This window comes from Macaca nemestrina, chromosome 15 (genome assembly GCF_043159975.1).
Source record: "Macaca nemestrina isolate mMacNem1 chromosome 15, mMacNem.hap1, whole genome shotgun sequence".
Classification (NCBI taxonomy): domain Eukaryota; kingdom Metazoa; phylum Chordata; class Mammalia; order Primates; family Cercopithecidae; genus Macaca; species Macaca nemestrina.
In genome coordinates, this window is record NC_092139.1 from 34,766,424 (window position 1) to 34,791,842 (window position 25,419).

At 45.8% G+C, this 25,419-nt stretch overlaps 1 protein-coding gene across 1 annotated transcript; it reads left to right on the forward strand.

The window, feature by feature from the left end:
- The first annotated feature begins 116 nt into the window (after nt 1-116).
- Nucleotides 117-23,565, forward strand: C15H20orf202 (chromosome 15 C20orf202 homolog). The gene is made up of 4 exons (XM_011766228.2): nt 117-342; nt 17,501-17,566; nt 17,730-17,895; nt 21,135-23,565. Exons 3-4 carry the CDS (start codon nt 17,761-17,763, stop codon nt 21,366-21,368), a joined length of 369 nt encoding a protein of 122 aa, XP_011764530.2. The 5' UTR covers nt 117-342; nt 17,501-17,566; nt 17,730-17,760; the 3' UTR covers nt 21,369-23,565.
- Nucleotides 23,566-25,419: the final 1,854 nt, after the last annotated feature.

Here is a 25,419-nt window from a genome sequence, read left to right on the forward strand (position 1 = left end):
GAGAAAGAATCTGACGAGCCCCCTCCCCCTTTTCTCTGCAATTTTTTCTCTGTGGGACAGTGGAGTGCCCCGCCCAAGAGGGGTGTTCTCTTGGGGGCATAGCCAATGGCCAAACACACCCTCACCCTCCAAGGCCCAGTTGTGGGGCCTCTTCTCCTGGAACCCCTCCCTGGGCACACACACCCACTCATCCCAGGGGCCCCTCCATCTGGGCTCTCCTTTTGCCTGCACTGTTTGCTTTGATCTCTGACGGTCGTGATTTTGTTTAAGGGTCAGCCTCCTCCATCGGATTAGCAGCTCCTGGAGAACAGGACCCGTGTCTGATCGCCTAGAACGACCTAGGTGGGTGTGGGTGAACAGGCTGTGAATAGGAGTGACTTTCACTTACTTCCTTTACAGGGCTGGGCTGGAGTTAAGATGAGTCGAGTGAAGTGCCTAGAGTACCAAATTCAAGGAGACATTTCCTCTTTGGGTAACACACGCCAGCCCCAGAGAAAGCTTTGGTCTGAATCGTGCAGGTTCAGGGAAGACACTGTGACCAGCTGAATCGTGTGGCCTGGGGTAGTACTTCTGGCCTCTGAGCCTGTGTCCACTTCTGTCCATGAGGAACGGGAATGTGCAGCCTTCAAGGGCTGTGGGAGGGCCAGCAGAAGTTGACCATGTGGAAGGACAGGCAAATGAGAATGCCATGTCCTCCTCGGCCACCTCATGAGCGGAGCCTAACCTGTCCTCCTCCAAAGTTCTGTGCAGTCCTCACCAACCAGGAGACTGGAAGTCACCCTGGATGATGGATGCCTGTGCCTTCAAGACCAGCATAGCCTAGCCCTGGGCAGGTCCACCAGGGCTGGGAAGGCCTCCGTTTCCTCCCAGTCTGGCAGAGGCCTGGCCTGTTGTTAGAGACTTCAAAGGGATGCTAGCCCTGGCACCACACTCTTGTTCAAATCCCAGCTCCACCCCCACAGCTGGCTGCCCTGATGTAAAGGACTCCCCTCCTGGAGCTCGGTTTCCTCCTCTGTGAAATGGATGTGGGAAGCTTTATGGGAATGAGATGAGATACCTCCCTTAAAGCACTCACTGTTCCTTCCCTCAGTCATGCGCTGTCCAACCTCAGCCTTTGCGCTGGCTGTTCCTTCTGCCTGGGATGTTTTTCTTTCTGATATTTCCCGCCCTCACCCCCTTCCCTCACTTCCTTCAAGTCTTTGCTCAAATGCCACCTTCTCAGAGACACCATTCCAGGCCCTCCTTTCAAAAATAGCAGTGCCCCAGCACTCTTTACTCCCTCACTCTGAATTTTTCTCTACAGCATTTACCAACTGACATTAGTTTCTGTCTGCTTATTGCCACCTCCACTAAAAAGTAAGTGCCAAGAGAAGAGGGTTTTTGCCTGTTTCCCTCCCTGCAGTATCCCCAGACACTAGAAAAGGGGCTACCACCTGGGAAGCTCTGGATAAGTGCTCATTTGAATAAAGAACAGAGAAAATGGGCAAATATTATACACTAGTCAGCTAGGTAGACTCCATCCCTACACTCAAATAGCTCATATTCTAGTGGGAGAAAAGGATAAGTAAATGTAACATTGCAGTTATAGTAAGTGCTACAAAATAAAAGTATACAGTGCAAGCCTCAAACAAGGACGCCAACCTAGTCTTGGGGATAGGAATGGCTTCCTGTAAAAGTGTGGGTTGAGCTGAGATCAGAAGGATGAGTAGAAGGCAGCCAGGTAAAGAGGGGAGGAAAGAGAAGTCCAGCAGAGGGCCTAGCATAGGCGAAGAACTTGGGGTAGAAGGAAGTGTGTGATGAGTTTGAGAGCTGAAGGAGACCCGTGTGGTTGTCATGGAGGGCTCGATAAGGAACGTGGTAGGAGACGAGCCTGGAATTACCAGGTCAGGTCACTGCAGAGCCTTGCAGGTGAAGGAATTTGTTCTTTATCCTCAGAGCAGTGGAGATCCTCACTGATGAATATAAGTAAAGGATTAACAAAACCTTTTCCTCTTTTGCATGAGAATTTGACCTTTGGAAGCTCTGTTTCCTAGAAACAGATAAACATATGTCTGCTATGTTACTAAGCAACATTGCTTCTGATAAAAATGACCCCTGAGGAGGAGGCTAGAATGATCCATGTGGCAACAGATTAGAATTGGAGATACCAGAATGAACTCATGTTTAGCTTAATATAGATGCAGATGATTACATATAGAAAGTTTTATATATATATATACACACACACACACACACACACACACGGGCTAGTATACACACATATATTTCCTTACTGTCAGGCGAGAGGGCTTAGAAGCAATGATACTCCATAGCAACAAGCACACGTAGCACTGAAATTTGGTTTCTAATACCATTCTCCAATAAAAGGATCCAAGGCTCCTTGGAGAAGTTGCTGTTTATAGGACTTGGGCAGGAAATACTACAAGATGAGCTTGGAGCATCTGATAGTGCCAGAAAGTAAAGAAATGCTACACACACACACTCTACACACACACTACACATACCTACTACACACACACCACACACACCACACACACTCTACACGCTACACACACACTACACAACACACACACTCTACACACCACACACCACACACACACTACACACACCACACACATGCTGTACACACACTACACACACATACTACACACCACACACACTCTACACATACCTACTACACACATACCACACACACCACACACACTCTACACGCTACACACACACTACACAACACACACTCTACACACCACACACCACACACACTACACACACCACACACATGCTGTACACACACTATACACACCCACACACTACAAACACACTACACACACTACACACATGCCACACACACTCTACACACACACTACACAACACACACTCTACACATACCTACTACACATGCCACACACACTACACACATTACACAACACATTACACACACCACACACATACCACACGCACACACCACATGCACACACCACACGCACCACACACACACACCACACACACTACACACACATCACATACATACACTACACACACACACACCACACACTACACACACACCCCACACACATACACACACACCACACATACACACACACACAAATGGTGGGGGTAGGAGCTAACTGAAAGAGCTCCCAATGGCCAAAGCTGGAAAAATTTAAGTGACAAAATAAATAAGGTAATATTGGAATGTAACAAAAAGTATGGAAATAAATATCTCCAAGTCCATACCGATAAAAATAACTGAACAAACAGGTGGAAAAGATAAATCTCCCATACAGAATTCCAAATTCTGTAGGTAGATAACTCAGTCCTCAAGGAGGGGAACTATAACTCCCCATTTTGAAAGTGTGAGTTGCACATCATGATTCCCTTTCCAAGAGTGTTTTATGGAAAGCGCTGGGGTGGCGGGGCAGGGGTAGGGCGGTGTGAAGTAACTTTACAGTGGAGAAACTGACAAACCTGATGACCTCAGCCAGGTGATGAAAGTCAACTCCAACAGTCAAATCAGGTACCCTGGATATGATGTGGCACAAATGGCACTTTACCTCTGTTGTCTTCCGCCCCAAAACCCATAGCTGTAATCTAATCATCAGATAAACATCAGACAAATCCCAATGAAGAATATTCTACAAAACATCTGACTAGTTCTCCTCAAAAGGTCATCAAAACAAGGAAAGTCTGAGAAATTGTCACAAACAATAGGAACCTAAAAAGACATAACAACTCAATGTAGTTGGTACCCTTGATGGGGCACTGGAAAAGAAAAAGAAAATTATGCAAAAGCTACAGAAATCTAAATAAGTATGGACTTCAGCTAATAACAGTGTATCAGCATTGGTTAATTGTAACAAATATATCATACTCATGTAAGATGTTAACAGTAGGGGAAAGTGGGTATGGGGTTGATATCCTTTGGATGTTTGTCTCCTCCAAGTCTTATGTTGAAATTTGATCCCCAGTGGTGGACTTTGGGCCTGGTGGGAGATGTTTGAATCATGGCTCTGTGCCATCTCCACGGTAATAAGTGAGTTCTCACTCTGTTCGTTCACTAGAGAACTGATTGTTAAAACAAGAGCCTGGCACCTTCCTCCCCTCTCCCTCTTGCTCCCTCTCTTGCCATGTGATGTCTGCCCCCCTTCTCTTTCTGCCATGATCAGAAGCTTCCTGAAGTCCTTACCAGAATCAGGTGCTAATGCCATGCTTCTTGTACAAGCCCACAAAACCATGAACCAAATATTAATAAACCTCTTTTCTTTATAAATTACCCAGCCTCAGATATTCATTTCTTCTCCTTCCCTCTTTCTCCTCCTTCTTCTTGTTCTTTCTTCTTCTTTTCTCTTCTTCTTCCTCTTCCTCTTCTTCTTCTTCTCCTTCTCCTTCTTCCTCTTCCTCTTCTTCCTCTTCCTCTTCCTCTTCTCCAACTCCTTCTTCTTCAGAGATGGGGCCTCATTCTGTCACCCAGGCTGGAGTGCACTGGCACTATCATAACTTACTGCAGCTTCGAACTCCCAGGCTTAAACGATCCTTCTACCTCAGCCTCCTAAGTAGCTGGGACTAGGTGTGCAAAACCAAACCCCGCTAAGTTTTTTTCTTTTTCTTTTTTTTTGGTAGAGACAGTCTCACTATGCTGTCCAGGCTGGTTTTGAACTCCTGGGCTCAAGCAGTTTTTCCTCCTCAGTCTCCCAAAGTGCTGGAATTACAGGCATGAGCCACTGTGCTCTGCCTAGGTGTTCTTTTATAGCAACACAAAATAGACTAAGAACAGCGATATGTGGGAACTCTCTGTATCATCTTCCCATTTTTGCTGTAAATCTAAAACTGTTGTAAAAAAATAAGTTGCTGTTGATGATGCTTTTAAATACCCCTGAGAGATAACTTGCATCTGGGCTGGAGGGAACTATAAATACCTGGTGGGAAGTCATACTTTTGGCATCCTGAGCATAGTGATTCATGTAACTGGACAGGTCCAAAGACATTGGCTCCTGTGGGACATGACACTTTTAAGTCAGGATCGTTCCTGCACCCACCTGATGGGGATTTCATCTGGCATCTGAGTGGTACTGCTCTGCCGAAAGAAGCAAAGATTCCTGCCAAGAAGAGCACTGAGTGCTGTGCTAGCAAGTAAAAGTTCTTGTGCTATATCCTTCAGAGTAGGTCAATGCCAAGTGTGGTCATTTGCTGAACCTGAGTGTGTAGTTGAACCTAAGAAGACTCCCTTGTGGACATGGCAGTAGGTGACAAGTGAGGGAGTGATGTGAGTAGATTTGTACTGTGAAAACATTCTCCCTCTGGCTACTCCCAGGTGCAAGGGGACAAGAGAGAAAACAGATCATGTGAGAGATTATCATGGTCATGTTGGCACACAGAAAGTCCTCAACCAGATAGCTGTAATTATGTATCTGTGGAGATGTGTGATCTGTGAGAGACAGAATGAGGCCTCCTATAGGAACATTAAGAGCATCACTTAGTCTGCAATATTCCAAAAGGTAGTGGTATATAACATAATTTTAGGTGTTAAGTAAATAAAGATGTTTTGATTATCTATCACTGCATAACAAACCACCCCAAAACAGCAGCTTAAAAGAAAATTAGTATTTATTTGCTCACAGTTTTGCAGTTTGGGCTGCTCTCAGCTGAGACAGCTCCGCTCTTGTCTGTATGGTGTCAGCTGGGGTGGCACAAACAGCTGGGAGCTGGCTCAGACTTGACTGTGTGTCTATGGGCTTGGTTCTCACTGTCAGCTGGGTTTTTTCATTCTCTTCTACGTGATCTCTCCATGTAGCTAGCGTAGGCTTCCTTACATAATGGTGGTCTCAAGGTAGTCAGAGTTCTTACATGGCAGGCAACTTTCTCCAGAGCACAAAAGAAAAAGCTGCTGGACCATCTTAAAACTGAGGCTTGGAAATGGCCTGGCATTGCTTCTGCTGCATTCTCTTGCTTAGTGCAGGTCATAGGCCAGCCTAGATTCAAGGGGAGGGGTCTACATAAGGATATGAATACCAGGAGGCATGTGTCATTGGGAGCAACTAGAGTAACAGTTCCCCATCATCTATACTACATTTATCTCTGTATCTATATACACACATATCTATACATGTGTATTTATTTCAATGACTAAGTGTTTATTTTAAATTGTTTTAGAAAATATATAACTAGCTCATGAAACCAAAGATATCATGGGTGATATTGACTAGAGTAAGGGCAGAAATACGAGTCCATATGAAGTTGATACATTAAAGTCTGTTGGTTTCCTCCAGTATTCACTCACTTTTTCTTCCACCGTAATAGAAGCTTCGATCAGTAGTGGGTACAGTGCACCAGAAGAAGGATTTCATTTCCCAGCCTTCCTTACAGCTAGGTATGGCCAAGTGGATGGTAGGCCATTAGGATATGAGAGGAGGTAGTGTGGGAAAAATGCATGAAGTCTCCTGAAAGGAAAGGAGTGTGCCCTCCTACTCTCTTTTTGTCCTTCCTGCTGCCAGGATGCAGAACTGATGGCTGGAACTTGAGCAACCATCTTGGGTCATGAGGTGGACGCCTATTAGGTTGGAAGAGCAACAAAATTGAAGGAACCTGGATCACAGATGACTAGTTGGAAACACTAGGATGGGATAGTTCCTCTTTTGTGGGTGAGAGAAAGAAACATCTGTCTTGTATAAGCTACTATTACTTGGGATTTTCTATCACTCAGAAGAACTAAGTTAATCAAAGTAGAATCAGGCTGGGCATGGTGGCTCACCCCTGTAATCCCAGCACTTTGGGAGGCCAAGACAGGTGGATCACCCAAGGTCAGGAGCTTCAGACCAGCCTGGCCAACATGGTGAAACCCTGTCTCTACTAAAAATACAAAAATTAGCTGGGCGTGGTGGCATGCACTGGTAGTCCCAGCTGCTCAGGTGGCTGTGGCAGGAGAATCGTTTAAACCTGGGAGGTGGAGGTTGCAGTGAGCTGAGATTGCGCCATTGCACTCCAGCCTGGGCAACAAGAGCAAAACTCAGTCCCAAAAAAAAAAAAAAAAGTAGAATAAGTAGGCAAAAATTGAACAGGTATATGAATAGCTGAAGATTGAGAAATACAGATGCAATCTGATCCCCTGTGTCCCAGGTAAGAAATCTCTGAAGCCAACCAGTAGTGTGTCCAGGAGGATGATAGGAAAGAAGTAATAACCGAAGGGAGACTAAGGTTTTCCTAGGTGAAGGCAGTGAGTGGAGCAAGGAAAAGTTCCTGGAAAAGGAAACAACACTGAAGCCCAGAGATGAAGTAATAGGAGCGAATTATTTGTGTGTTTATTTTATTTGACAAACACTTACATAACCCTTCCCCTGTGCGAGGCACATGTTTTTACAAATATTAACTCAGTCAATCATCTTAACCACCTGATCATGTGGATATTATTATTGTCCCCGTTTTAAGATGAGGCAATCAAGGCACAGAATGGCTAATAACTCTGTGTCCAAAGTTACACAACTGGTATCTCACGTTTGGGGATTCAAAACCAGAACTCAGTTCAGTGCTTGTAACCACTCCGCTGGCTTTCATTGCAATTTTCAAAGCACTCACAAAATTCTTTTTTTTTTTTTTTTTTTTTTTTTTTTTGAGACGGAGTCTCGCTGTGTCTCCCAGGCTGGAGTGCAGTGGCGCGATCTCGGCTCACTGCAAGCTCCGCCTCCCGGGTTCACGCCATTCTCCTGCCTCAGCCTCCCAAGTAGCTGAGACTACAGGCGCCCGCCACCACGCCTGGCTAGTTTTTTGTATTTTTAGTAGAGACGGGGTTTCACCATGTTAGCCAGGATAGTCTCGATCTCCTGACCTCGTGATCCACCCGCCTCGGCCTCCCAAAGTGCTGGGATTACAGGCTTGAGCCACCGCGCCCGGCCAGCACTCACAAAATTCTTAAGAGGCTGTTACTATCATCTCCGTTTTCACATTTGGGAAATTTGAGTGCCAAGGAGAAAGGAGATTACCTTACTACTATACTAAGGAAGGAAAATTCCAGTCAGACCCAAGGGCCCCTGACTTCAGGTTGATTTGGGGACCTTAGATAGACCTAAAGTCCTGGGGCTGATCAGCCCCTTGCCTAGTCACCCATACCCCACTGTTTTCACCTTTCTGTCAGAATCTGGCTGGGATCTGGTGTTTGGGTTTGTTTACTTTTGTCATATTTACCCCTGGCACGAGCCTGGCTCATCTGGCTTTCCTGGAGCTCTAATACTTTCATGGAGTGGCCTTGATATCATGGTAATGGGACATGGTTCAGGGATTTCAGGAAATTAATTGGTGGTCATGCTCCAGGCCCTGGAAGGAGTGTCCACATTCACACTCACACGCACACAAATCTTCCACTGGCCTGGCTGACATTCCCTCCCTTTCTACCTGGTCTGGATGGATCTCCCAGCCTTGGGGGATAAAAATCCTGAGTGTTGTGTTCTCTCTCTGCTGTGGAAAGAGTAAGCGGGGAGGCAAGGAAAAAGAGAAATCAAGACCCATATTCCTAGCTTCACCAAGAGTGAGTGCCCCTACTTAGCAGCTGTTAGGGGCAGAGGTCTTATTGTCTCTCATCCATGTGCCAGCACAGGGCCTAGCACACTGGGAGTGCTGGGTTAGGTAGATTCCAAGCCACTCCCCTGGGACAGGGTGGGCCCAGGGAGAAAGGAGGTTGTTTGATGGAGCACCTTCTGTGTGGCAGTCCCCGCACTTGGTCCCTCTGCACTCTGACAGATTGGAACCTGGAGTTTATTCACCATGGGAGGAAATGGGGGCTCAGATCAATCAGGCTACCTGCCTCAGAGTCACACCCAAGCCTAGCTGAGGCCAAGGGATGCTCTTCTCTCTGTCCTATTCTGCTTCACCAGAGTCTCCACCATCTCACCAGGGTCAAGGGCTGCCCTCCATACAATAGAAAATGGCAGGATGGTGTCCTAGATACACCGGCATGAGACAGGTGTGCATAGAACACAGGTGCAGAGCAGAGGCGAGAATACCCGTGTCCAGAACACTCCAGACAGATACGCAGATGATAGATATGTGCGGAAAGGGGTGCAGGGTGCTGATGTGTACAAGGCACATATGGATAGGACACTGTTTTTGTCCCTTTTTGCTGCTATAACAAAATACCTGAGATTGGATAATTTATAAAGAACATGGCTAGGTGCCGTGGCTCATGCCCATAACCCCAGTGCTTTGGGAGGCCAAGGCAGGAGCATTGCTTGAGCCTAGGATTTGAGAGCAGCCTGGGAAACATAGAGAGACCCCATCTCTACAAATAAATAAATAAATTAGCCAGGCATAATGGTGCACACCTATAGTCCCAGCTACTTGGGAGGCTAAGGAGGAAGGATCTCTTGAACCCAGGCTTTTGAGGCTGTAGTGAGCTGTGATCGTACCACTGTACTCCAGCCTGGGTGACAGAGACCTTGTCTCAAAAAAAAAAAAAAAAAAAACCCAGAAATTTGGAGGCTGGAACATCCACAATCAAGACACCAACACTGGCATCTGATAAAGGCGGCTCTGTTTACCAGATGGTGCCTCATTGCTGTGTCCTCACACAGCAGAAGACAGAAAGGCAAGAAAGCACTCCCTTTAGCCTGGTGCCTTTTTATATGGGTGCTAATTCCATTGATGAGGTCAGAGCCCTCATGAATTGCCTCCCAAAGACCACACTTCTTAATATTGTTGCATTGTGGATTAGGTTTCAACATCAGTTTTGGAAGGGACACCAACATTCAAACCATAGCAAATGTGTTGTAAGTTGAGTTCCCTCAGAAGTAGGCCCAAGACAAGAATTTGAGTGCAAGTGGTTTATTTGGAAAGTCATCCCAGGAAGCCCAGCAGAGGAATGGGAAGTGAGAGCAAGAAGGAAGTGCATCCAATACACTACAGGTGCATTCGTGAGTCCCTGACTGCCATGAGCAACTGGGGCTTAGTCCCATTGGACTGAGTACTGTTCCACCTGAGATCTGAGGCCACAGGGCTCTCACTATTTATCCACCAGCACCTGTTTGTCATTGCTGGGGGCTATTCCTGCACTTCTAGACTGTCCTCTGCACATGTCAAGCATGTTCCTTAAGCAGAGTAAGACCTGCTTGCAGTAGGAAGCCATAGGCACACATGGAGAAGGTAAGTGTTGAGGGAATATGGGTGGGGCCCACAGCATTTGCTAGAAGACACAGAGAACAGGGCATGTGTGTTCAGGACCCAAAAGGACACAGTACAGGGCATAGGCAGAAGACAGATGATTGGATTACTGGCCTTGCTTGTCTAGGCCAAAGGAAGAGCCTGCTGAAAGTGGGTAAGGAGCTACAGAGAGATGGTAATGGGCCCCCTGAGCCAACTGGTACTCTGTCCCCATGCCCCCTCTGGTTAGAGTGACTGCATGTGCTTGTGTGGTAGGAAAGGCAGGTTGAAGGGTTCAGGGGCTCTAACGGTGCAGACACTTCTCTCTGCTAGACCTCCACCTCATTCGTATTTCACAAAGGGGATGAGCGCTCATGTGCCCAGAATAGGAGGGGAGGCAGCCCAAAAGGATGGAAGAGCCCTGGACTAGGAGTTGGACACAAAGGCAGAGCTAAATGACATCTCTGAGCCCACTTGCCCCATCTGAGGAATGGGAATAACTCCACCCTCTTGTCTCAAGGCAGATTACCTACCACGCTTGCATCTTGTTTTCCCTGTCTGCATAGTGAGGGTCACAGAAGTCCTCTCTCTCCTATGGACTTCACAGAGAGCTATTGTAAGGAGTAGATACAGTCATGAAAAAGAAAACACTTGAAAGAGGGTAAAACACTTAAATACATAGGTGGGGGGATTATGGAAAAGGCTTGGAAGGGGAAATTAGGGGACTTGGCTCTAGCTCTGTGCTATATTGTTAATAAAGACACTCAAAATAATCGTGCTTTCAATAAAACAGAACGTATTTCTCTCTCATAGAAAAGTCTACTTGGCAGCTAAGGCTGACATGCTGGTTCGCCAACCACGAGAGACCCGGGCTCCTTCTGCATTGTTGCTCGGCCACCTTGCACCTTGCTGCTCCAGCTCCAGCCCTTGTCACACACATTGCATCAGCAGAAGGAGGATGTGGGGAAGTAGGAGGCACCTTCTTCCTTCTTCTTAAGAGACATTGAACCTTAACCTAGAAATTGAACTCATCACCTCCATTTGTATCCTATTGGCCAGGATTTAATCATGTGACACACTTACCTGCAAATGAGTCTGAGAAATGCAGTCTTTTCCCATGTGTGAAAGGAAGAAGGGATATTGAGGGATAGCCTGCAATTTTTGTCATATCCACTGACTTGCCTCATTTATGTATTTTATATGAATATAAAATTATATATATATGTTTGTTTATTTTGAGACCAAGTCTTGTTCTGTTGCCCAGTGTTAGGTGCAGTGGCTTGATCTTGGCTCACTGCAACCTCTGCTTCCTGGGTTCAAGCAATTCTCCTGCCTCAGCCTACTGAGTAGCTGGAATTACAGGCACACACCACTATACCTGGCTAATTTTTGTGTTTTTAGTAGAGGTGGGGTTTCACCATATAGCCCAGGCTGGTCTCAAACTCCTGGGCTCAAGCAATCCAATTGCCTCAGTCTCCCAAAGTGCTGGGATTACAGGTGTAAGCCACCATGCCTAGCCAAATTGTATATACATTTATATAAAAATTATATTTATATAAAATACATAAGCCCACTTCCCATATAAGTATATTATATACATATAATTTATATATGTAAAATGTATATATATAAAATACATGAGCCCACTTGCCATATATATATGTGTGTGTGTGTGTGTGTGTGTGTGTGTGTGTGTGTGTATGCACCAGGCTTGGGGTATAAAGTAAGATTTTGAACCAACTGATTGCAAAGGGACCCTCTTACTTGCTGGGCCACAAGCCCTGAGAGGTCTTTCTTGCTCACCACTGTACTCGAAGCATGCATTGCGGAGTCTGGCACAGGGAATCCATAGTAGTATTGGCTGCCCATGGATGATGAATGGCTGGCCATTCTGGCTTTCGTATTTGCTAGTAACATTTTTCCCCACTCAGGGTTTTAAGTTCTTTCCCTTTGCAGGCCTCCTGGCTCCGCCTCCCATCTTCTTCATGTGCCAATCCTTTCTGAGCCCATGAAGTAAAATGTGCTCTGAGCCAGAATCCTAAGAGTGGGATTAAAAATAAATGAAAATGCATCCAAACAAGTTAACCACAAGAAATGGCTTGCCAGGGTAATTAGGCGTCAGCGCTGGAGGCCAAAGACAGAGCGCCAGACTCTAACCGCCAAGAGCTCCTGTCAGCACCACTACTGTGCAGGGCAGAGAACACCCTAGGCCTGGCCTGAGCCCTTGCTTGAGTCTCCACCACTTCGAGACAACAGGCAAGACCCTCCCCACAAAGATGAGGGAGGATGGGTCCTAACTCCAGTTCTGTCACTTATTGGCTGAAGTGATCCTAGGGAAATCCACGCCTCTCTGAGCCTCAGTTTTCACATCTGTAGTAAGTTGTGAGTAATAGGATCATCGTCTACGTAATGCAGATAATGATGGTACCAACCTCGTAGGCAGAGGTCCCCAAACTTTCTCAATTCATGACACCCTTAGCATCTTAGTAATTTTTCACAGCGTACCAGGCACCCCAGAAGGTGTAGCTGTTGTTTATCAGGTAGTTAGCTTCAAACAACATAATAATAGTTGTTGGCATATTATCTGACAGATGTCATTGTGTTTCCCTCAAAATTTTCAATACGTTGTAGTGCCTCTGTGAGTTTTCTGTCGTGCCTCAGGGTGCCTCAGTGCACAGTTTTGAAACTGCGGTCATCAGGTTTTAAAGATGAAATGAGGTTATGCATGTCAAGGACTTAGTGTGATGCCTGGTCTGGAGTAGGAGATCAATAATGCTGGTTGTCCTAAATCATCCTTCAAGTCTTATCCTGAGATCACTTTCTCTCTCGTTCCTTGTGTGTCTCCTCCAACTGCCACAATGACATCTGTCTGACACCAAGCCAACAATACTTCCGGCCTCCCGCTCTTGCCACCTCATGGTTTCCACTTCTGACCCTCCCTCTGGGCACCTCCAGGCCTGTGTCCCCACTTCCACGCAGTGCCGTCTTCTGGCGTAGAATCGTCAGTCTCACTTCTTCATCCCTCCCTCAGTCCACACACTTGCCATGATCTCTTTGTAGTGACACATACATCCTTGCCCCTTAGCTTTGGGTTTGACCATGTGACTAACTTTGCCCGATGGCACATGGCAAAAGCAACAATAGGACAGTTCTGAGCCTAAGCCTTAAGAGGCTTCCCATGGTTCCACTTGCTCTCTTCTCCTTTGCCAAGTAAATGTGCCCCAGCCGTCCTGTGATTCCAGGAGTAGGATAAGAGATCTGTGGAGTTGACTCAGAGCCGCAGATCTGCAAACATGAGCAATAATAAATGATTGTTGTTTGAAATGTGGAGTTTTAGAGAGGTCTGGTACACAGTGTTCTTGTGATAATCCAACCTCTCAATCTGTGGCAAATTCAACATGTCTGAGAAGATCTGATTGGATCATTTGGTCATCACCCAAAATGCAGCTCCTCAAAAACCAGTCACTCATGAGCCAGTGATCTTTCTCCTGTCCAGTCTGTAGATGGCTGCTTTGGGCTGGGGCACTCATCTCTGCTCCAGGCGGTTGTCCCATGATTATAGGGCATGTGACATAAAGCCTGGTGGCCTGTTTGGAGGAATCATCTCTGGCCTGTTGTGTTCAAGGGGTGTGAATGTGGCAGGCAGGAGTTTCTCTGATTCTCTTGCGTTCTGAAAAGTGACAGCTGAACTAGGAGAAATAGCACATAAGATTTGTCTGCGTGTGGCACTCAGAATGATTCTCAAGCTGTAAACGCCAGCATATAAGAAATGTGACATTCCTTACAACTCGATGTAGTAACTATTTTGAGCCTCATTATGCCTAACAGGGAAAGGATGAGGCCCGAGTTCACACAGACAGTTTGGCAGAGCTGGAGTTGGAACCCAGATATCCTGGCTCCTTATTACAGTATCCCTTTTCCTGCCCAGTCAGTCTTACACTTGGAAGGAACTCCAGGTCCCATCTCCAAGCCAGTAGAGCCCCTACTCCAGTCTCTGATCATCTGGGCTATGCTTCTGTCCTCCACTGACTGAGTGCCCACTGCTTGGAAGAATTCTAAACAACACCTTCCTCCGACTGAATCCCAGTCTGCTTCCCTTTGTCCTGTACTCACTGTATGTATATATATATATACAGCTACTGCTGTAGTGATGTAGGTGAACCCGAAAATTAGGGCTCAGTCAGGAAAGGTTCTTGGCTTCATAAAGGAAAGAATTCAAGAGTGAGCCAACAAAGTACAGTGAAAGCAAAGCAAGTTTATTAGAGCAACAGAGTACGGGAAAATAACTGCTCCATAGACAGAGCAGGGCTACCCCATCAGCACGGTAGCATTCGTGGATTGCTGGCTGACTATATGAATAACTACTTTTTATTATATGCTGAATAAGGGGTGGATGATTCACAAATTTTCAGGAAAAGGGGTGGGGTATTCCCCAAACTGGCGGTTCCTCCCCTTTTAAACCATATAAGGTAAGTTTCAGGCATTGTCATGGCATTTGTAAACTGTCATGGCACTGGTGGGAGTGTCTTTTAGCATGCTAATGAATTATAATTAGCATTCCATGAGGAATGAGGGCAACTAGAGGTTGCTTTCATTGCCATCTCGATTTTAGTTGGTTTTGGCTGCCTACTTCATGGCATCCTGTTTGAACAGATCCTGTTTTAATCAGTGGAGTTGTGACTGGGATTGTAACCAGTGCTTGGAGAACAAGTACTGCTGATCTCCTACCTCACTAGCTCTGTCTTCTGGTGCTACAATAAATATACCGTCTTTTCTCTTTAATTTATAAACATTTACTGTAATTTTAAGTTCTATAAATTCTATTGCATTCTTTTTCAAATACGCCTTTTAAAAAGTGTCTCTTTTGGCCAGGCCCAGTGGCTCACACCTGTGATCCCAGCACTTTGGGAGGCTGAAGTGGGTGGATCACTTGAGGTCAGGAGTTCGAGATCAGCCTGGCCAACATGGTGAAACCCCATCTGTGCTAAAAATACAAAAATTAATTGGGTGTGGTGGCAGGTGCCTATAATTCCAGCTACTCAAGGGGCTGAGGCAGGAGAATTGCTTGAACCTGGGAGGCAGAGGCTGCAGTGAGCCGAGATTGCACCATTGCACTCTGGCCTGGGTGACAAGAGTGAAACTCCTTCTCAAAAAAAAAGAAAAAAAGTGTCTCTTTTTTTATATGATTTTGATTCCTTCTTGTATGCCTCTTATTCTTTTCAAAATACTTTTCTTTTGAGACAGGGTGGAGCGCAGTGGTGCAATCAAAGCTCACTACAGCCTCGACTTCTTGGGCTCAAGCAATCCTTCTGACTCAGCCTCCTGAGAAGCTGGCACTACAGGCATGTGCCACCACACCTGGATAATTATTTTATTTTATTTTTTTAAGATATGGGGTTTTGCTATGTTGCCCAGGCTGGTCTCAAACTCCTGGCCTCAAGCAGTCCTCCTGTGTTGGCCTCTCAACGTGTTCAGATTACAGGTGTGAGCCACCATACCTGGCCTCAAAATACTTTTAATTATCTTCATCTGAAGTTCTTGGGGGAAGGGGATGAACGGTGTCTGTTGACTCTCATTTATGGTGAATGGCTTCCATGTGTGTTTTGTCTTTTAGCTTATGAGTTCATCTTCAGGGGAGCTCTATCTGAGGATATTTTGTGTAGCCAGATTGAGGGCAAGTTTCCACAAACTGGGCTGACTTTGTTTTGCCAGTCAAGTCATTTCACTTCTTTATCTGGGGTCACTATGCTAATTCTTGGTTTGGAGTTTCTAGTGCATGTGAGTAGAATAAATTTATATATATATATAAATTTGCAATCTCGGTTCACTGCAACCGCCTCCTCCTGGGTTCAAGAAATTCTCCTGCTCCAGCCTCCTGAGTAGCTGGAATTATAGGTGCCCACCACCACACCTAGCTAATTTTTGTATTTTTAGTAGATACGGGGGTTTCACCATGTTGGCCAGGCTGGTCTCGAACTCCTGGCCTCAGGTGATCCGCCTGTCTCAGCCTCCCAAAGTGCTGGGATTGCAGGTGTGAGCCACCACTCCTGCCCAATAAATTTATATTTTAAAAGACCTATGTGAGAATAGATTCTACTTATTTTCATCATAGCATTAATTTGTTTCCAGTGACTACTAGGATGTCAGCTCCAGGAAAGCAGGGCCTTTATTTCTCTGATTTTGGTTGATAACCCCAGTGTCTAGAGCAGAACTTGGAACACAGTAGACATTCAATAAGTGTTTGGTGAAAGACAGAATTGAATACCTGCTTCACAGTGTGATGATGTCAGTAGCATTTGAACTAGAGCAACTCCAACTTGAATAGGGGCTGGGTAAAATGAGGCTGAGACCCACTGGGCTGCATTCCCAGATGGTTAAGCCATTCTAAGTCACAGGATGAGATCAGCACAACATACAGGCCATGAAGACCTTGCTGATAAAACAATTGCAGTAAAGAAGCCCGCTAAATCTCACCAAAACCAAGACGGCCACAAGAGTGACCTCTGGTCATCCTCACTGCTACACTCCCACCAGCGCCATGACAGGTTACAGATGCCATGGCAACATCAGGAAGTTACCCTACATGGTCTAAAAAGGGGAGACATGAATATTCTACCCCTTGTTTAGCATATCATCAAGAAATAACCATAAAAATGGGCAACCAGCAGCCCTCAAGGCTGCTCTATCTATGGAGTAGCCATTCTTTTATTCCTTTACTTTCCTAATAAACTTGCTTTCATTTTACTGTATGGACACCCCTTGAATTCTTTCTTGCAGGAGGTCCAAGAACCCTCCCTTGGGGTCTGGGCCGGGATCCCTTTCCTGTAACGATGGGGAGAATAAATGGTGTGTCAGGACTGTGTTTGCCTGCAAGTAGCAGAGTGTCCCATTAGAAATGGGGTCTTTTGTCTCATATAGATGCTGTTGCTGATTCGGGGGTGCAATGATATCTAATGGCTCTGTGATTTTCTTGGGCTTTGTCTTATGGTTGCAAGATAGTTACTGTAGCTCCAGACATCACATCCACATTCAAGGCAGAGGGAAAAGGGAAAAAATAGGAGTAAAAGGGAAGCAGCAGTGACATTTTCCCTTTTATTAGGAAGGTAAAAGTTTTTCTGGAAGCCTAACAGCAAATTGCTGCTTTGATCTCATTTGCCGGAAATGGGTCACATGGGGATTCCAGAAACAAGGGAACTTGGAAAGTGAGCTTTTCCCTTTATCTAGACTCTATAGATACGTAAATGAGGACAGGGACTTGAGATACCGGTGGAGGTATATGCCAAATGAGACATATACATACTTTACATGTAAAGCACAAAGCAAACCCTTAGAAAAGAGTGCCTACTTGCCTAATAACCATTATTGTTGCCATTTAAAGCTTTGCAGTCTCTGTGATCCTGTTGGCATCACATATTCTTCGCTTCTGGAATCAGCAGGCACCAAGGTACTTGGACCCCTAATGGTCTCCCTCCCTGCCTCCTTGTTCTGTTCAGAGCACTAAAGCCCTTTAAAAAAAAAAAAAAAAAAAAAAAAAAAAAGCCAAATTACATTTTTCAATGTGAGCTACTTCCTGCTCTCATTAACTCCATCTTCTATGATTTGGCCAGAACCTGCTGCCAGTCTGAAGGAGTTGGGGGAATGTACAAGTCAAAGATCCGTCAGGCACAGAACCAGGTCAGTGTCAAGGTCACTCCCAAGGACACAGAGATGAAAACAGCGGAAGAGCCCAGCCCGAGTCTTGGGGAGACCCTGGAGTGGCTGAGAAAGGAGCTGGTAAGGTTTTGCATTTCTTTTCCTTGATGCCCCGACCACATATTTTCCAAGGATCTCTAGTTTTCCCTCCCAGATCCCCCGTGGGGCCAAGGCTGCAGGCTACGGTATGGACCCTGCAGTCTGCCCTCTGGGACCTGCCACACAATGCACAATTGTGATCTCAGGTGCGGGGATAAGTAGGTCATGGCCTACATAGGAGGCGCTGGGTGTGGTGCTGGCCAGACTGGTTTTAGAAAGACACTGAGTCCTCGGTGTGTGCCCAGCTCTGCTGCTGTGTGGCTCTAGCAGGGACCTTACCTCTTTGAGCCTCAGTTTCCTTACCAAAAAATGGGAATAACACTACTACCAATATCGTATGGGGTATTGTAAGGATTCACTGAAGAGATGCTTGTAATCCTCTTAACAAATACTGGCACATTGATGTTGGCTATTATAATCCTGACCCAGATGGACATGCGCACACCCAATGTCTTAGCCTGGGTCCTCTAGAAAGCAGAGGCTTGGACAAGGATTGAGAAACCAGCACTTTATTTGGAAGTACAAGCCCAGGGTGGTGATAGGGAGGAACATAGGGTGTGGCAGCAGAGGCCAATGCTATGCCAGGCAATTACGCCAGACATTGTATTACCAAGCAGCCTACGGCTTCAGAAGGCACCTCAAGGAGGCCCAGTGGGTGTCTCAGCAGCTGAGATGTTCTGCAGGGGTTGAAGGAGGAACTGCACATTGGGGGAGAGAGAATGAGAGGAAATTCATCTGCCCAGCAGATTCCTGTCTCTCATTTCCCATTGGCAAGGGCCTCCCCCATGGAGCACTAACTCTCCTGAACCTGTGTTATGTTACTTGGTCCCGCGGTTGCTGCTCAGGAACCTTTCATTATGGTATTTTCTCCAAGTCCGGAAAAAGAGGGGTGCCCCCAAGTGTGTGGGGACACCTGCCAGGAGAGAGGAGGCAGTTCAGGAAACCTCAGAAGAGGTTTGTTTCTCTATACACCCACTTCTCATTCTGGGGAGAGACAGGATTGTCCGAAAATGACCTTTCTGGGTTGCCAGGCAACAGGCCAGCTGGGACCCAACCCTTTCATCACCCCAAAGGAAGGGCTGACCCAGTAGGGCTTCTCATGGGACCAGGGGATTCCAGCAGCAGGGACTGCAGCTTCCCACAGTCAGCAGGCATCCAGCGCTGGGCAGCTGTCTTCCTCATGCTCCCTGAAACTGTGGGTGCCTGGGGGCCTCAACATCACCTCCGTGCTGGGAACCCCATTGTGGTCTTACAGTCACATACTCAGAAATGGTGCTGAAGGTTGGACAAAAATATGTGCAAGAGGAAAACCCTAAAATTGAGAAAACACAGAGTGAATGTTTTCTGAGGAAAAAACGGGCCCAGGACCACTCGCTCTGCAGCCTGAGTTGTCCCAGTGTTCTGAGGGAGGCCAGCTACACCTTTGCTTCACGTCTTTCCTTTTTTTTTTTTTTTTTTTTTTTTTTTTTTTTTTGAGACAGAACCTCACTCTGTCACCCAGGCTGGAGTGTGCAGCGGCACGATCTTGGCTCACTACAACCTCTGCCTCCTGGGTTCAAGCGATTCCCCTGCCTCGGCCTCCCCAGTAGCTGGGATTACAGGCGCATCCACCATAGCTGGTTAATTTTTTTGTAGTTTTAGTAGAGACCAGGTTTCACCATGTTGGCCAGGCTGATCTCGAACTCCTGACCTCAGGCAATCTGCCCACCTCAGCCTCTCAAAGTGCTGGGATTACAGATGTGAGCCACTGTGCCCGGCCTCAAGTCTCTCTTTCTAGCTACCTATTCTCTTGGCAGTGTTACTCATGCTTGGGTAGAGGATGCAGACTTGGTCTTCTCACTTGTAATCAGCTTGTCACAAAAATGAAAACGCTATTTTTAGTGGGGAAATAATGTTCATAAGTATCTCTTGCAAAGAGAGACAGAGAAAGAGAGAGGCTGAGAATCTGTATATCTAACCACGTGTTGCCCCGACCAGCTTCGGAAGGAAAAACGGAAGCATTTGCGGTGCTTGCCTCTGGGGAAGGACGCTTGAGTTAGGGATAAAGTAAGATGGGTGGGAGAGACTTTTAAATATATGTCCTTTTGTAGCTTTTCAGTTTTCTATCATGCGTGAAGGATTACTTAGTCAGAAAATAGAATTTTAGCATTTTTAAAGAGAAAGCAAATTTTGGGAGCTGAGTTGGGAGGATCGCGTGAGCCCAGGAGTCTGAGACCAGCCTGTGCAACAGGGCAAGACCCTGCCTCTACAAAAAGTACAAAATTTAGCCGGGCGTGTTGGTGTGCACCTGGAGTCCCAGCTACTCGAGAGGCTGAGGTGGGAGGATCAGTCGAGCCCAGGAGCTCAAGGCTGCAGTGAGCCGTTATCGCCCCACCGCACTCCAGCCTGGGCAACAGAGTGAGACCCTGCCTCAAAAATAAATAAACAAATAAACAGAAAGAAAAAGAGGGAAAATGTATGGGAAAAAATTCCCAGGGAAAAATCGGAGAAAGAAATAAGATGGCTGAAGATGATAGTATAGTTGTAATGCAGCAGTTCTGAAACTTTTGGGTCTTAGGACCCCTTTATGCCCAGAAAATTATTAAGGCCACCAAAAAGCTTTTGTTTATGTGAGTTATATAGAACAATACTGACTGAATTAGAAGCCAAAGCTGAGACATTTTAATATATTTACTAATGCATTCTAAAATAATAACAAACTCATAATATGTTAATAAAACATTACTTATTCAAAATAACTGTATTTTTCAAAGCAAATATTTAGTGGGAAGAGTAGCCCCATTTTACATTGTTGCAAATTGCTTTAATGTCTGTCTTAATAGAACACAGCTGGATTCTCATAGCGGCTCCTGCATTCAATCTGTTGAGATATTACATGTCATTAGCTTCTGGAAAACTCCACGGTATGCTCATAAGAAAATGAAAGCAAAAAAAGGAAAATAATATCTTAGTATTGTAATCAAAGTAGTTTTGACCTCGCTGACCCCTTGAAAGGATTTTCCCATGGGCAAATTCATTCAGTCCTCATGAAAGCCTTGAAAAGTAAGCAATTTGCTTTCTGCTTTGCAGAGCAAGAAACTGAGGCATTGGTGGATATGGCTTCTGAGAGGTTGTGCGAATCACAAGTGGGCTTGTCTCTGATGAGACAGAGAGGGAAGCGGCTTGATGGGGAAACATCCAGGGCTCCGCGCATCCCTTCACAGGCTCCTTCTCTCTCCTAGTCTGAGATGCAGATTCAAGACCAGAGGCTCCTGCTCACACTGAGGCATCTTCACAGTGTCCTGGAGGAGCTGCGTGCTGACAGCGCCCACTGGGAGGACACCAGGTCCAGCGAAGGGACATCCCCCATCAGAGCTCGAGCAGGCTCTGAAGGCAGGGGCTTCCAGCCTGTTTGCTCAAGGGGTCTGGCCCAGCTCCTCCGAGGGGAAGAGAGCAGACGAAGCTCTCTCCCTTAATTGGACAGAGATGACACTGCGCTTTAACAGTCTCACCATTAGTCTAAACTTTCACTGTGATGTTTTAGGGGCAGAGTGTTGGAATGGGAATCAGAAAGTCAGGGCTCTGGGTTCACTTCTGCCCTCATCTGCTGTGCATCCCTGGATCTGTCACTCAACTTCTCTGTGTCTCTGGTTCCTTTTCTGTCACTTGGGATTTCTTGGTGAGGCACACATAAGGTATTGGATGTGAACACACTTTTCAACTGAAAACACAAATGTGCTCTAGTGCTGTGGCAAGCACCATGGCAGTAACCCTATCCTTGGGAATTTCTCACAAGGCAATTGTTAAAACAAAGAACTAGATGTGCAGTAATGTTTACCAAGTGTTGCCATGGTGAAAATTCCAAACCCTGTGTAGTGACTTAGTGGCTGTTTTCTGTCTTCCCAGGAAGCCTTCCCATTCCCCTTCATCTGATAACATATTAAGCCCTGTAAACACCCTGGCCATAAGCACGGGTATATTACCAGGCCTGGCCAATGATATAATTCATGGTTGCCCTAAAAAGATGATTGGCCCAATGGATGGGCATGTGAACCAACAGAGCCAATCACCGACCTTCCCTGAGATTGCTACCAGGATGCTCTTTCTATTACACTTAGAAGACTGAGGCTGCTGGTGGCCTTGTTCCTACCAGGTAAAGAAGAACTGTCTGCAGTAGGAAGGAAAGAGGCTAATCTCCAAAGAGAAGTAGAGAGAGGGCCACACAGCAGTTGGACAGAGAGGAAGAGCGCTGGCTCTTTTTGGTCCCTGGTTTTAGGTCCTAGTTTTGTGAGTTACTCCTGCATTCTTTCCAGCGACCAAAGCCAGTCAATTTCACCCCCCATCACAGCCACACACATCAATTTGTTTTTGGTTAAGCTGATTTGAGCAGTTTCCCTTATTTGCAGCTAGAATGGTCCTGAGGAATACGATCCAGATGTTCAAAGAATCACAGAGGAGAAATCAATAAGGAAATGGCATTTCATTCAATGAGGGTTTGTGACAACAACCTCCGTAACAGCAGGCAACCAGGCTTGTGACACAGCAGAGACACTCAGTTGTGTGGGGTGCTGCAGTCATAACTGAAAAATTACATCTGCCTATAAGAAAGACTAAAACAGAAAATGTGAAAATAAAAAAGTCATGGTGTTAAGATGGTCTGATGATTAGTAGGCCTTTTTGTTTTTGAAAATCTACCTGTGTGTTGCTAGAACATTGTTTTTATGACTTTGAAAAAGTAAATCGACTGCATGTAGAGGCAGAGTGGAGGGGGTGCATTCTAAGTATAATGCTTGTAGTCAGATCCACCTGTGATTTTTACATTTGATAATATAAATGATAGCTGCTCTGTGATGCTGGGGCTGGGTTCCTGCAAACCACCTTTTGGTGTTACCAGCTGCTCCCTATTAGAGTTTATTAGGCTTTGCCGATATACAGGGTGGAGTTAGACTATAAGTCTAGAGGAGAGAAAAGGGTCTTGCTCCTTCTTCTTGTTTCCCTGTGGGCCTCCTGTTCTTATGAGCATCTCCCAGCAATGTTTCTTCACTACAGGCAGCAGTTCCTTCATGAAGCACCGGACTTCTCCAGGATCCCGGTTCCAGACTCCCTGGGCCCCTTCCAGGAGCTCAGAGACATCAGCTTCAGATGCCAGTCCCTCTTCCCTTGAAGTGTGGGTCCCTGCCTTACCTACCTGGCCCTTCCCTGAGCTCCGCGACACCAGCCCCAGCTGAGCTGAGTTCCTTTCTCAGATATCTGAATTTAAGCTCCAGGGAATTCCTCCTCTAAGTTTTAAAGTTTTGATAGTTTCTGCCTCTTTGTTCCCTCAGCCCTGGAGATGGCAGATGCTTCCTGCAATTTCTACCTTAAAGTTCTTTTTATAACCTTTCAGTCACCCAGTTAACAACTTTATACCTAGTTAGCAATTCTTTATATTAAATTTTCTGTGTTAAAATAACTGGTGTGGTTTCTGTCTCCTACCTGTCCCAGACTGACACAGCTTTTTGCTGTTATTACCAGTTGCCACTGTAACTGGTTACACTGGAAAGGCTAATGAATGGCACCTTATTATTGCTGCATGATTATGTTCTGACTTGTGAAACTATGACTGTTACAAATGGACAAGCTGACTAGCCACTATCATCTTGACAGATATCTGCCTGGCCATGCAAAGTAGAAATGACATTGGTCTCCCATGCCCAGTGCTAATCACTATCACCCTCTGTCTCTCCCTGCTTTCCACATTTGGGCCCAAAGACCAAAAAGCCCTGCCAACCCCTCCATCTACAATCTGGGAAGATAGACCTAGAGCCCCAGAACCTGCCCTTCTGGTGGGATATTTGTCGTTCTCCAAGACCCTACATTAGGAACCAATGTTCACTTCCTGATCCTACGTCAGAGAAAGCCAAGGCTGAGCCCAGATGCTGGACAAAGAGTTGGGATGGAAATGATATCTTCAGCGTTGGTCCTGGAGGGCTGGGTTGGAAATCATGGCCATGCAGGACAGTGAGCAGCAGAGGGAGCATGTGGATCTTGGTCTCAGGAAAATCGAGGGTTTTCTCTGCTAAGGCAGCAAAAACAGGAATGCACACCTAAGTCTGGCATCCAGGATGAGGAGAGGAGGGGACAGAGATGGAAAAAGGATTCATGAGGTCAGAAACTAAAAATTTAGGAGCAAGAAGAACAGTTCAAGATGTGAAACCTAGAGTGGGTCAGGGCGGCAAGGCAGGGCTTACTTATACTGTGACTGATTAGAAATGATCTAATCTCTCACACCTTTACATGAGAGCCAGCTTCCAGTCCTGGGTCAGCTGTGACCCCTTACGGAGCCCATGTGTTGTGGTGTATATTGGTGTGTAACAAACTGCCTCCAAACTTAAACACAGCAATCCCTTTATTATTGCAACAGCCATTTATTATTGTTGTAAATTATGTTTTTCATAGTTCTGGGCTCAGCTGAGCGGTTCTTGGCTTTGGGTCTCTCAAATGATTGCAGTCAGGTGGTATCTCAAAGGTTGATTTGTTCCCCTCTGGCATGTGATGCTGGCCTTAGCTGAGGCTATCAGCTGGAATGCCTATACATGACCCTCCAGGTGGCCAGTCTTCCTCATAGCATTGTGTCAAGGGTTGGGCTCTACTTTCTGGTCTTTCTGCATCTTTTCAGGTCCACTCCCACTGCTAAAGATTTTACTCTCCTGCTATTTCTTTAAGTCGCAGTTTATAGAGAGGGAATCTGATTGGTCAGTTTAACTTTTGACACCCATCATCATACATAGGTAATTAAAAGGGAGGACTTTGACATCAGGCTGCCTGGGTTTGAATACCAGATCTGCATCTTATCAGCTCTCTAACCTTGGGCATATAACATAAGTTTTCTATGCTTCAGTTTGTTCTTCTATAAAGTGGGGATAATAGAAATTACCGCATAGGACTATTGAGCAAATGCAATGAGTCAACATGTTCCTGGCACATAAGCAGTGCTCAGTAAATCTTAGCAATTATTATTAATAATGACAGCTACCATTTTATTTTATTTTATTTTATTTTATTTTATTTTATTTTACTCTTAAGTTCCAGGATACAAGTACAGAACGTGTAGGTTTATTACATAGGTATACGTGTGCCATGGTGGTGTACTGCACCTATCAACCCGTCATCTAGGTTTTGAGCCCCGTGTGCATTAGCTATTTGTGCTAATGCTCTCCCTCCCCTTGCCCCCCACCACCGACTGGCTCCAGTGTGTGTTGTTCCCCTCCCTGCGCCCATGTGTTCTCATTGTTTAACTCCCAGTTACGAATGAGAACATGCAGTGTTTGGTTTTCTGTTCCTGTGTTAGTTTGCTGAGGATGATGGCTTCTAGCTTCATCCATGACCCTGCAAAGGACATGATCTCATTTGATTTTCTGGCTGCATAGCACTCCACTGTGTATATGTACCACATTTTCTTTATCCAGTCTATCATTGATGTGCATTTGGGTTGGTTCCATGTCTTTGCTATTGTAAATAGTGCCGCAATAGACAACTACCTTTACC

Excerpts from the sequence above, each read along its gene's own strand:
- C15H20orf202 (XM_011766228.2), top strand. The coding sequence starts at position 17,761 with ATGTACAAGTCAAAGATCCGTCAGGCACAGAACCAGGTCAGTGTCAAG. Across the intron at positions 17,896-21,134 it reads AGTGGCTGAGAAAGGAGCTG|TCTGAGATGCAGATTCAAGA; the intron begins GTAAGGTTTTGC and ends TCTCTCTCCTAG.